The sequence below is a fragment of the Muscardinus avellanarius genome, assembly GCF_963383645.1.
Source record: "Muscardinus avellanarius genome assembly, chromosome: 2".
Taxonomy (NCBI): domain Eukaryota; kingdom Metazoa; phylum Chordata; class Mammalia; order Rodentia; family Gliridae; genus Muscardinus; species Muscardinus avellanarius.
This window is the reverse complement of record NC_137787.1, coordinates 20,739,015-20,752,692: the sequence shown is the minus strand read 5'-3', so window position 1 is coordinate 20,752,692 and position 13,678 is coordinate 20,739,015. Positions and strand designations below refer to the sequence as shown.

Below are 13,678 nucleotides of genomic sequence, written 5' to 3'. Positions count from 1 at the left end.
TTCCTTTAGGACCGGGATAAAACCTAACCTCTGTGGCTATGACTCGGATCTGAGACCAACCCATGCTTCATTTCCTGCCCTTTACTATCTCACTTTTCTGGCTCCCCTCCTCTTCTTCCCGAGGAGTATTTCCTAAATAATTCACGTGCACGGTAACCTCCATTTCAGAGTTTGCTTTTAGAAACTGCCTACAACAGTCATTACCAGACATGGGCCTAGAAGGCACACCCTGAGAATAGGATTCTGGAACCGAACAACTTACTTGGCAATGGCAACAGAAATTCCATTGCTGGCAGCAATATCTCGGTATCTATAATTTTATAATTATTAAAAATCTAATTTGAGGTCATTTGGGATGGGTCTCTCCCCCTCTCTCTCTGTTTGTGGCACTAAGGATTGAATCCAGAGACATTCTACCTGCAAGCTACATCTCCAGTACTATTTTCTTTTTCTTTTGAAATGGAGTCTTAATAGGTTGATGAAAGTCTCAGTTTGCTGAGGCTGTCCTCAAACCTGTGATCCTCCTGTCCCAGCCTCCTAAGTACTGGGATTACAAGTGTGTATCACCATGTCCAGCTGCAATAGCTTTTAAAAGTTTAGAGGTGCCGGGCATGGTGGCCCACACTTGTAATCCCCGTGCTTGGGAGGCAGAGACAGGAGGATCGCGCAGGTTCGAAGCCAGCCGCGCTGGCTTAGGAGACCCTGTTTCCAAAAATAAAATAGGTCTGGGAGTGTAGCCCGGAGACAGACGGGCTTCCAGGAACCTCAGTACCACCAAAAGAAAAAAAAAAACAAAAAAAACCCAAACAAACAAACAAACAAACAAAAAAAACCCAAAAACCAAAACAAACAAAAAAAAATTTAGAGGTGATCATATTAGGAATGAGATGCCTTTCAAGATATAATATATATAGATTGAATATCCCTTATCTAAAATGCTTGTGATCATCACAAGCATTTCAGATTTTAGAGTAATTGCATATACATAATGAGCATACCCTGGGGATGGAACCTAAATCTAACACACAGCCCGAAGGTAATATTTTATACAATATTTTTAGTACACTTGTGTTTGTTTTTTTTTTTTTTTTTTTTTTTGGTGGTACTGGGGATGGAACCCTTCTACCTCCAGGCTACACTCCCAGACCTGTTTTATATTTTATTTGGAAACAGGGTCTCTTAAGCCAGCAAGGCTGGCTTTGAACCTGCGTGATCCTCCTGTCTCCGCCTCCCAACCTTGGGGATTACAAGCGTGCGCCACCACGCCTGGTGCTATACTTGTGTTTTGACAATGACCTGTTAGAATGTCAGATGTGGATTTTTTCCATTTGTGTTGTTCTGTTAGGACTGCTTCCAATTTTTGGACTAAGAATGATCAAGTAGCACTTTAAATCAACAAACCATCGCATTTAGCTGGGTGTGGAGCTGCACGCTTGTAATCCCCGCACTTGGGAGGCAGAGACAGGAGGATCATGCAGGTTCGAAGCCAGCCTTGCTGGCTGAAGAGACCCTGTTTCCAAAAAAATAAAAAAATAGGTCTGGGAGTGTAACCCGGAGGTAGAAGGGTTTCCAGGAACCCTAGTACCACCAAAAAAAAAAAAAAAAAAAAAGAAAAAAAAGAAAAAAAAATCATGTTTTATAGAGAATACATGGGTTTGGAAACGGAGGGAAAATACTGGATTGATCCCACTAATTATTATTTTCAATAACTCACTTGAAGAATCTACATTCTCTATATCCCCAATTTAGATGCTGATGTGCTGGTTCCCAGATATGAAACATTTTCACCAGGAGGAATAATAAGAAAACAATTAGGCCTGAAGTTATAGCTGCTACTTAGTCATTTTGGGCTCCTCATGCTGGCAAATCAATGGGCAAAATAGGAGTTGCCATACTAGCAGGATAAATGACTATTACGAGGAGGAAGGGTTGCTATATAATACAGGCAGAGAGTAACATGTTTGGAATGAGGGAGATTCACTAGGATATCTCAGTGCTCACATGCTCAGTGGCAGCATGGTTCTCATGTAACAGAAGTAGGCAATTACAGCAACAATGGCCAGATAAAGATGTGGTGACCAGAGGCTCCAATCTCTAAGAGATAAAGACCTTATCAAGCTATCAAGCTAACTAAAGTGTCAGCAGAGGATGTAGGGAAGGCAGGTGGTATTAGAAGGGGATAACAATATCGTTATAACCTCCTGGCCATGTGAAGCAATGCAATGTAGCTCATCCCACTAAGTCTTCTTCGGTAAGATTCACCCTAGAAATTAGGAAGTGTAAGTGTAAAGAATCGATGACAAGATGAAATGAACTTAATAGGAGACTCAAATGGAACTAAATGGTCTAAGAAGGGGAAGGGGAGAGTGCAGTGTCAGCTCCTAGTCTGCACACAGGCTCTCTATTTCTCCTTTATAATGCTGGGGATTGAGCCCAGGTACACATGCTAGGCACACACTCTACTACTGAGCCACATCCCCAACCCAAAAGGGTTTCTTTAGTTGTAGTGGGGATCAAACCCAGAGACTTGCACTTGTTAAAGATATGATCCATAAGAGCTACATTCACTGTAGAGTCATCTCTTCTAAGGGAAAATACTGATGCTTTATCAGAGCCCTCAGATCCTTTTTTAACCTTTCCCACTGCCTGTCTGTTTTCAGGGTAAACAACTGCAGGTCTTCAGAGGCCTATATGTAAGGTACTTAATACATTTTGCCCACAAAGCCAAAAACCACAGGGCAGATGGTAACCAAGACTGTCTGGAATAGGAATATGAAAGCTTCAAGTGGGAAATCTCGAATCCCTGCAGGATTAAGAGGAAGTGTACTCTCTGTGGCACTTTTACCTCAGATGATCACACCCTTGTTGGCGTCCTCCCCTTCCATGCCTTCTAATGTTGACACCAGCTATATGACTCTAAAGATGACAGCTTTCATGACAGAAGAGATAGGAATATCTCTGGTGGCCTGATTAAGATCAAGTGTAACATCATTTGTGAAGACTTAGAGCCTATCTTTTCAGCTTTCCTAATGATTCTGTAAATCATGTAATATTCATTGTGTATAAACACTTATGCACTTAAACTAGCTAAAAGTAAATTTTGTTCCCTAAGCTGAACCCTGAGTACACAAATTTTGTTTTTAAAAGTGGGGCATTTTGCCTGGCGTGGTGGCGCACGCTTGTAATCCCTGTGCTTGGGAGGCAGAGACAGGGGGATCCCGCAGGTTCGAAGCCAGACACACTGGCTTAAGAGACACTGTGTTTCCAAATAAATAGAAAAATAGGTCTGGGAGTGTAGCCCAGAGGTAGAAGGGCTTCCAGGAACCCCAGTAACACACACACACACACACACACACACACACACACACACACACACACACAAAAGTGGGGCACTTTTTTTGGTGGCACTGGGGATTGAATCCTGGGTGCATCCTTAACCCCATTTTGTTTGTTTATGATACTGGGAATTGAACTCAGAGGCATTCTACCTCCAAACTACACCCCCAGACCAATTTTATTTCTTTTCTGGAAACAGGGTCTCACTAGGTTGCTGGGAGCCTCACTAAACTGCTGACTGTCCTAAAGCCTGAGATCCTCCTGTCTCAGCCCTTCAGGTACTAGGATTACAAGTGCGCATCAATAGCAATGGCCAAATTCCCTCTCACATTGAGTTTACAATCTGCTGTCGCCAAAGCACTTTCAATACTGGTCTTCTATCTTTGGAATTCCCACAAACTATATACTTTTCCAACCCTTCCTACTGATTATAAGAATAAGAAACACTAGTATCATAAAGTCTCTTAAAGCAACTTACGATGATGAATCATTTTCCTTAGGATAATCTTCATTCAGTTCTGAGCCAGATGATAGCATTCTTTTCCTCTTTTCAGTCCTATAGAGAACAGAGAAAAAAGTTATTTTGAAAATGTCATAATTCATACCATTAAAATATTATAAGCCTCTCTCACTCAGGAGATGGCCTATATTCTTGCTTGAATGTGTATTTCTTACCTTCCTAAATGAACCTCTATGTCCCAAAAATAAAACTATAAACCAACACACTCAAGTACAGAATATGTGACCACTCTTATCTAATGCTCTGTATCGTATTTAATATACTATATATCTGCATGTTCAATACATGTCACTGACATAAGCTACATAAGACATATAATTGTATCTATAAAAATATAGCCCATATTTCTCCCCACCCAATATCTAAAAAGCATATAAGACATTTATAAATAAGTACACTGAAAGACTAAGAAAAGCTTTTCCTACCGGTTTTCTAATAATCCGGATCTAAGAGGTGTTGATGTAGATGTCAATGAAGAAACTGTCCGGGTAACAGCTATTCCACTTCCTGCTACAGTCTTAATTGATCCTCTACCTGGAGTACCAAGAACTTTTCGAAACGGAACATCATCTTTAGTTTCCAAATTTCCTCTTTTTGAAGAGGGCTGTAAGAATAAAATTTGACAGTTATATCTTCAAATTAATTGCAATATTTTTAAGGTCAGTCATTTTAACACAGAGAGCTTTAAAAAACACTACTAGAGTCAGGCATGGTGACACATGCCTGTAATCCCAGAACTTGGGAGGCTAACACAGGAGAATCACAGGTTTGAGACAAACCTCAGCAATTTAATGAAGCCCTCAGTAACTCAGTGAAATCCTGTTTTAAAATAAAAGTCAGGATGGGGGTGTAGCTCAGAGGTAGAATGCCTCTGGGTTCAACCCCAATACCACAAATAACAACAACAACAAAAAAACTGTAGACTCATCTATAGAGATGCTAGTCTGAGTGGTTGGGGTGAAACTCTTAAGAAAATAAATATACATACTTATATATGCATATATATTTTTTTCTTAGTACTGGATACTAAATCTGAAGCCTTGTATAAGCTACACAACCATTCTACCACTGACAACCCCAGTCCCCCTGTATGTATGTATATAGTACACTTATGTATGCATATATTACACTTAATATATTACATATAAGTCTACAGATTTGCATATACATACACACAAACATACACACACACACACACACACACATATATGGACTAGGATTGTCCTTTATTATATGGGTGTGTATGTGTATATATTTTAGTACTGTGAATGGAACTCAGAGGCATTCTTCCTCTAAGCTACACCTCACGCCTTTTTGTTTTTATTTTAAAACAGGGTCTTACTAAACTGGTGAGGCTGTCTCTGAACCCAAGATTTTCCTATCTCAGTCTCCCAAGTACTGGGATTACTGGTATGCACCACCATGTCCAGCCAAATAGATATTTCAAAAAGCATTTCAGGTGATTCTATGGCATAGTTAACTATGAGAAATTGAACTTGATACTTACTTTCCTATAGCATTCTTTTGTTTTGTACTAGGGATTGAACCCAGGGGCATCCTACCTCTTTATTTATTTATTTTATTTTTTGCGGGTCTGGGGATGGAACCCAGGAGCATTTGACCTCTGAGCTACAGCTCCTGCCCTATTTTTTATTTTGAAATAGGGTCTCACTAAGTTGTGGAGGGCCTAACTAGCTGAGACTGTCCACGAACACGATCCTCCGGTCTCAGCCTCCTGAATGCTGAAATGATAAACGTGCGCCACCACGCCTGGCTTTTACCTCTTTATTTTGAAACAGAGTCATGCTAAACTGCTCAGGCTAGCCTCAAACTTGAAGTCCTCCTGTCTCAGCCTCCCAAGTATTGGGATTATATGCATGTGCTACCACACTCGTTTTTAGTATTCTTTTAAATTTAAAAACTTCATGAAGCTGGACGTAGTGATACAGTACAGTAATTCCAGTATTTGGGAGGCTGAGAGAAGAGGATCACAGGTTGGCACCCAGCCTCAGCAACACAAGGACTTCTGCAAGTTAGTGAGACCATATTTTAAAATAAACAATAAAACAGGACTGGGGGTGTAGCTAAGAAGTAGAATTTCCTTGGATTCAATCCCTAGTACTGCAAAAATTAATTAATTAATTAATTAATTAATTAGAAGGGCTAGGGGCAGCCGGGCGTGGTGGCGCATGCTTGTAATCCCCGCGCTTGGGAGGCAGAGACAGGAGGATCGCGCAGGTTCGAAGCCAGCCGCGCGCGCTGGCTTAGGAGACCCTGTTTCCAAATAAAAATGTAAAAATAGGTCTGGGAGTGTAGCCCAGAGGTAGAAGGGCTTCCAGGAACCCCAGTACCACCAAAAAAAAAAAAAAAAAAAAAAAAAAAAGAAGGGCTAGGGGCATAGATTGGAGGTAGAATACCTCTGGGTTTAATCCCTAGTATCACAACAAAACAAAATAAAACAAAAAACAAAGGGATAAACATGGGCCAAATGATAAACTTTAGCTATGTGGAAAATATTCTTGGCAGGCATGGTGTCACATGCCTATAATCCAAGTACTTGAGTCTAAGACAGAAGGATTGCAGGTCTGAGGACAGCCTCAGCAAGTAGGGAGATTCTCATCAATTTAGCAAGACCCTGTTTAAAAAAAAAAAAAGAAAGAAAAAGCCAAGCATGGTGGTGAATGCTTGTAATTACAGCATTGGGGTGGCTGAAACAGGAGGATTGTGGTTCGAAGACAACCACAGCTACTTAGGTGAGGCCCTTTACAACTCAATGAAACCCTGTTTAAAAAAATAAAGAAGCCAGGTGTGGTGGCACACGCTTGTAATCCCCGCGCTTGGGAGGCAGAGAAAGGAGGATCGTGCAGGTTCGAAGCCAGCCGTGCGCACTGGCTTAGGAGACCCTGTTTCCAAATAAAAATATAAAAATAGGTCTGGGAGTATAGCCCGGAGGTAGACGGGCTTCCAGGAACCCCAGTACCACCAAAAATAAATAAATAAATAAATAAATAAATAAATAAAAATTAGGGCTGGAAGTGTAGCTCAAAGGTAGAATGCCCCTGTTTTCCATCCCCAGTACCACAAAAGAATGAAAGAAAAAAGAAAAGAAAGAAAAGGCTGGGGGTGTAGCTCAGAAATAGAATGCCTCCAAGTTCAATCCTCAGTACCACCAAAAAAAAAAAAAAAAAAAAAAAAACTTGAGACAATGCCAACATTTTAGATGCTATGGTCTAAATTATACTTCCTCTGTCTATAATTAACTTTTCCAAAAAAGTTAGATACAAATGAACATACCTGATTGTCTGAATAAGAAAGCTGCCGATTGGTTTCCTTCTGTGAGGCCCTGCTGCTCAGAATGGCTCCGAAACTACCAGACCCTCGAGATGGTTTCACGGCTGGCAAACAGAATGAAGTAAAAGCACTTACTTTAACAAAAAAGGTTCATTGTTATTATATAATACTGAAGAAACAGGGAAAAGACAATGCTACCAATTCTTGCTAAAATAAAATACATCTGAAATATACAGTAATTAATTAAAAGTTCAATTAATATTATGAGTATGATGAAATAGAAAAACAGAAGATAATAGTTCTTGACATAGTCTAAGAATTTTTTTTTGCATTACTGATGGAAACCAGGGACATTCTACCTCTGAGCTCCACTCCCAGCCCTATTTTTTAGTCTTTATTTTGAAACAGGATCTCACTGAGTTGAAAAGGGCCTCACTAAGTAGCTGAGGCTGTCCGCCAACTGGGATCCTCCTGTCTCAGTCTCCCAAATGCTGGGATTACAAGCATGCACCACCATACCCAGCTATGGAACCCAGGGGCATTCGACCTCCAAGCTATACCCCCTGCCCTACTTTTTATTCTTATTTTATTGATTTTTTTATTTTTGTGGTACTGGGGCGGTAGAACCCAGGGGCTTTCTACCTCTGAGCTACACCCCGACCTATTTTATATTTTATTTGGAAACAGGGTCTTACTAAGAGGCTGAGCGCCTCATTAAGTAGCTGAGGCTGACTTTGAACCTGTGCGATCCTCCTGTCTCAGTCTCCAAAGCACTGGGATTACAAGCATGCACCACCCTGCCCGGCTTATTCTTTATTTTGAAACAGGGTCTCACTAAGTTGCCGAGGGCCTCACTAAGTAGCTGAGGCTGGCCGCAAACCGTGATCCTCTGGTCTCAGCCTCCCAAATGCTGGGATTACAAACTTGTGTGCCACCATGCCTGGCTTAAGAATTTTAAATAGTACTCAATCATTTGACTCTTCCTCCTTCTCTCCCTCTCTCTTTCTTCCCTCCCTCTCTTCCTTCCTTCCTTTCTTCTCTTCTTTGCATGGGAATTAAAATTCAAGGGGGTCTACAATGGAACTATTTCCCCAGTCCTTTTTCATTTTTTAAATTTTGAAACAAGGTCTCACTAAGTTGCTGAGGCTGACTTTAAGACTTTGTGATGCTCCAGTCTAAGTCCCCCAAACACTAGGATGACAGGCATGTACCACCACACTTGGTACAATTTGATTCTAAATTCAACTGTCTAGGGGTTGGGGATATAGCTAAGTGGCAGAGTGCTTGCCTAGCATGCACAAGGCTCTGGTTTCAATAAAATAAAATTAAGTTGTTTAGTAAACTCATGTAACTCAGATTTGATGGCATGAGCATATAATGAACAGATACTAAATGGCAAACCGCCACAAAAAGTTCTTTTCTGATTGCTTGCAAGTACTAGGAATTGACCCCAGGGACATTTTATCTCTGAGCTACATCCAGCCCTATTGTATGTTTTTATTTTTTTAATTTTAATTTTTTATTTTTTATTTTTTGGTGGTACTAGGGGTGGAACCCTTCTACCTCTGGGCTACACTCCCAGACCTATTTTATGTTTTATTTGGAAACAGGGTGTCAAGCCAGTGAGGCTGGCTTTGAACCTGTGCGATCCTGTCTCTGCCTCCCAAGCGCGGGGATTACAAGCGTGCGCCACCACGCCCGGCTGTATGTTTTTATTTTGAAACAGGGTCTCAGTAAGTTGCTGAGGTCCTTGTTAACTTGCTGAGGCTGTCCACAAACCATGATCCTCCTGTCTCAGCCTCCCCAATGCTGGGATTATAAGCGTTCACCACCACATCCAGCCCCAAGCCTAACATTTTTAATATATTATATTTAAACTGAAGAAAAAATTTGTCAAAAATAAAATATTACTATAGATAACAGAACCAGAGACTAACAACAATAATGGGATATTTGTTTTAAGCACAAAAATTACTCAACAAATGCCTGTAAATACCTTTAGAACCTGATTATATTGCGGGATTTTTCTACAGGACGTAGTTTTCACAGGAAGCATAAAACCTCAGGATTTTCATGATAGATAGGTAAGTACTTAAGATATGTGTAACAAGGTAAACAGATGTGGTGGCTCATGCCTGTAATCCCAGTGCCTGGAAGGCTGAAACAGAAGAATCACAGGTTCCAGGCCAGCACACAGTAACTTAGTGCGAGCCGATTTCAAAATAAAAAATAAATCTGGGCATGGTGGCACATGCTTGTTACCCTAGTACTTTGGGACTGAGACAGGAGGTTTTTATTCAGCCATGGCAACTTAGAAAGGACCTCTGCAACTTAGTGAGACCTTCTATTAAAAAAAAAAAAAATAGGGCTAGGAGGTGTAGCTCAGAGGCACAATACCCCTGCCCCACAATGCAACTAGGTAATTTTTCACAACTAAAATTTAAACCCTCCTCCCCTTCCTCCTTTCCTAGTTATAAATTTCTATAGACTCTTTAGGGCGTTCTATATAGAAGATCCACAGATAATATTTCCCTTCTATCCAATTTGGATTCCTTTTATTTCTTGTTATTGCATAAGTCCTCTGGCTAAGACCTCCAGTGCTACACTGAATAGAAGAGGGAAGAGCAAGCATCCTTAACTTGATACTACTGATCCTAAAGAGAAAGCTTCCAGGTTTTTACTGTGATTCTGATGTTAGCCATGGGCTTTTCACATATGGCTTTAATATGTTGAAATAGTTTCCTTCTATTCCTAGTCTGTTGAGTGGTTGTTACTAGAGATTGAATCCAATTCAGTTGTGTGTGTTTTGCTGGGGATTGAACCGAGAACATTCTACTTTTGAGTTACATCCACACATCCCCAGCTTTTATTTTTTGTTTTGAAGCAGGATCCCACTAAATTGCTAAGGCTGGCTTTGACCCTACAATCCTCCTGTCTCAGCCTCCCTAGAATTATAGATGTGTGCCAATACCTCCAAGCTACACACATCTCCATCACCAAGGACATGGTGGCATGCGCCACTGTACTCGGTTCCTAATTTTTTTTAAATATATTTTAAAAAGCAGGGCGTGGTGGCGCAAGCTTGTAATCCCCACGTCTTGGGAGGCTGAGATAGGAGGATCACACAGGTTTGAAGCCAGCCTCAGCAACTTAGTGAGACCCTGTTTCCAAATAAAATATAAAATAGGTCGGGTGTGTAGCCCAGAGGTAGAAAAGCCCCTAGATTCTATCCCTAGTACCACCACCACCAAAAGGAAAAAAAGAAAAAAAAAAGGAAAAAAGAAAAAAAAAGTCTAAGTTGTTGAGGCTAGCCTTGAACCTGGTATCCTCCTAAGCCTACCCAAGTGCTAGGATTACAGGTGTATGCCACCACACCTGGCTATATGGTGTGTTTTTAATCATGAAAGAGTAATTTTGCCAAATGAAGCTTGTGCATCAAATTGAGATGATCATGTGATTTTTGTCCCTTATTCTAATAATATGGCATATTCACAGGCTGAATTTCATATTTGAGCCATCTTTATATATAGTTCAGGAATAACTCCTTCTTGTTCATGGTGAAAAATTCTTTTTTTTTGCCCCAAAAGTCAAAGATATATTATTCATATGCTTCATATCAAGAGGTCAAAGGGTGAAAGTAAGGTAATCTCAGATTATGCAAATATCATTTGGCATTTGGGCATCTGTTTATAATTTTATAAATTAAATTGGCAAAGAAAAGAGAACTATAACATAATGTGACACTATCATACCCTAATGTCCAAAATCATGCACGAAGTACCCTCATTAATTTTTTTTTAAATTGGCAGTGATTTCTTGGATATGATTTCAAAGGCACAGGCAACAAAAGAATAAAAAAACTTACTTCCTAAAAAATAAAAAAATATTGTACATCCAAAGACAATGTAAACAGAGTTAAAAGTTGCTGATAGAATAAGATAAAATATTTTCAAATGCTTTATCTGAAGGTATACTAATATTCTAAATAGAAATCCTAAAAACTAGCAACAATAAAAGCAAACAATACAATTTAGAAATAGATAAAAGACTAAAATAAATAATGAATCTCCAAAGATTTTTATAGAACCAATAAACACATGAATATCACTCATCATTATCATAATATAATTAATCATTAAGGAAATACAAATAAAAACTATAGTGAAATAATATTTCACATTTATTAGGATGGCTGCTTAATGTGAATTACCTTGCTCCAGCCCTTTACCTTGAGTCTGTTACTCTCTTTACTTGTAAACTGTGCTTTTTGTAAGCAGCAGATGGATGGATTCTGGTTATTAATCCATTTTGCCACTTTATGTCTTTTTATTGGGGAATTGAGGCCATTTACATTCAGTGTGATTATGGGGAGATAACTTTTAATTCCTAAGAAGTTAAGAATTTATTTCTGTTTTGAAATACTGTGTATTCTTCTTTGCTTAGTTGTCTGCTGGATGGAAAATTTTGTTTCTCTGGTTCTGGTGTGTGTTACCTATTTCTTCTTTGTAGTTAATCTCTTTGAGTATTTTCTCTAGTGCTGGTTTTGAAGACATAAATTCCTTCAGTTTCTGTTTGTCATGGAAGCTTCTTATTTCCCCATCTAATCTGATAGATAGTTTTGCTGGGTAGAAAATTTTTGGCTGGAAGTTGTTTGATTCTTTCAGAGTTTGGAATATGTTACTCCAAGCCCTTCTGGCTTTCATGACTTGGTTTGGGAAGTCTGGAGTGATTCTAATTGGTTTGCCTCTGAATGTCACTTGGCCTTTTGTTTTTGTTGCCTTTAAGATTCTCTGCTTGGCTTCTACATTGGTCATTTTGACAGTTATGTGGCGTGGGAAACCTTTTCTCTGATCCTGTCTAAAGGGAGTTCTATAAGTTTCCTGGACCTGGGTATCAACCTCTTGCTCTATGTTTGGAAAATTTTCTGCTATTATTTCTTTGAAGAGATTATTGATCCCTTTGGTTTCACCTTCTTTTCCCTCCTCTATTCTGATTATTCTTAGGTTAGCTCTCTTAAAATGGGCTCATATTTCTTCAATGTCAGATTCCTGCTGTCTGATTTTTTCCCTAAGTTATAAATTATGCATTCGTTTTTGGAGTGATCATTTTCTAGGAGCGAGATTCCATTCTCCATGTGGTCTAATCGATTGCTTATACTTTGAATTGAGGCCTTTACCTCAATGATTGCATCCTTTATTTCATTTAGACTCTCTCTAAATTCTTTTCGAAGGTCTTGTATTATTTCTACAGTTGTATTCCTGATTTGATCTTCTGGAGATCTCTGATTTCCTGTGTTATCAGGTTCTGATAATATGGGGTTGTGGGCATTCATTGTTCTATTGTTGTTCCTCTTTCCCATGATTTCAGAATTTTGTGCCTAGTTAAGTGTCACTACGACTTCACTTAGGGTGCTCTGTATCCCGAGTCTGTGGTAATCTCAGCCGCCACTACTCCTTTACTGGGTTGTATTGCAAAGTCTCAGACACAGGAAGTTAACTGAGGCTGCTCGAGACCGTGGGGATGCTGGGCTGGGTGTTTTCCTGGGCTGGGCGTTTACCCATGGGGAGTTGCGTCTAGGATGTGGTATCTCTGCCACCACTACTCCTTCACTGGGTTGGACTGAAAATCTCAGACCCAAGGAGATTATCAAAGCTTCGTAAGTCCCTGGGAGCGCAGTACAGGGATTTCTCCTTTAGGGGCTGCAATTTCACTCACGATTATTGTGCGCGCTGATCAGGAACTGTCACAGGGCACGGTGAACTTGCCATTGCTGCTGGCAATATGGCGCTACTGCCATGCCCTCAGCCGTGAGGCTGGCGTATTTCTTTTCTGGTTTTGAGCTCTGTTCTGAGTCCCTGGAAGGTGTGATGAGCTTGCTGCACTGCGGGCTTGATTTCTTTTCTGGTCTCTGGTTGTTTTTCTAGTCTTTTTTTTTTTCTCTGTCCCTTGTGTTTACATTTTTTACTTCTCTGCTGATAGTGTTTTCTGGCTATGAAGAGCGCTGATTTTGTGGCAACAGAGATCGAGTTTTAGCAGGATTCGTAAACGCTGCTTTTCTCGGTCGTCATCTTCCCAGAAGTCCCATGGTGAACAATTCTTTTAATGTGCTACTGAATACAATTCACTAATATTTTGTTGAGTACTTCTGCATCAATATTCATCAAGAATACTGGTCTTTAGTTTAGTCATACTCTTTTAAAAATTTTTTTAGTCATACTCTTTTAAAACTGCTAATTTTAACTGGGATAATCAGTACTCACCTGTATGAAGTCTGTTTTGATGGACTGCATCTAGAAATAATCTCATTTCCTCTGCATCCTTACTTGGTACTTTGTCAATGGACAAAAAACTATTATCTTGTAGGGTTAACATTAGGCGGCTTTGTTTTGCTCCACTCGGTCGAAGCACCACGTTTTTAATGTTATGACTCAGCTGATGAAAATCAAGAAAAACATTTTCATAAAAAATACACAATTATTTTTTTCCATTGTTTTTTTTACTGGCACACTATAGTCTCACATCATGTGTATC

General features: G+C 39.8%; 1 protein-coding gene across 2 annotated transcripts in view; it reads right to left on the bottom strand.

Moving 5' to 3' along the window:
- Nucleotides 1-13,678, bottom strand: part of USP37 (ubiquitin specific peptidase 37) — a gene marked incomplete at its 3' end in the record, with an annotated part of 80,080 nt that overhangs the window by 58,739 nt on the left and 7,663 nt on the right. For both annotated transcript variants that reach the window (XM_080689273.1, XM_080689274.1), the window contains exons 2-5: nucleotides 13,408-13,579; nucleotides 7,151-7,251; nucleotides 4,282-4,460; nucleotides 3,815-3,892 (exon numbers count right to left, since the gene is read on the bottom strand). In XM_080689273.1, coding sequence (XP_080545399.1) covers nucleotides 3,815-3,892; nucleotides 4,282-4,460; nucleotides 7,151-7,251; nucleotides 13,408-13,579 — 530 coding nt within the window. The remainder of the gene's footprint in view (nucleotides 1-3,814; nucleotides 3,893-4,281; nucleotides 4,461-7,150; nucleotides 7,252-13,407; nucleotides 13,580-13,678) is intronic.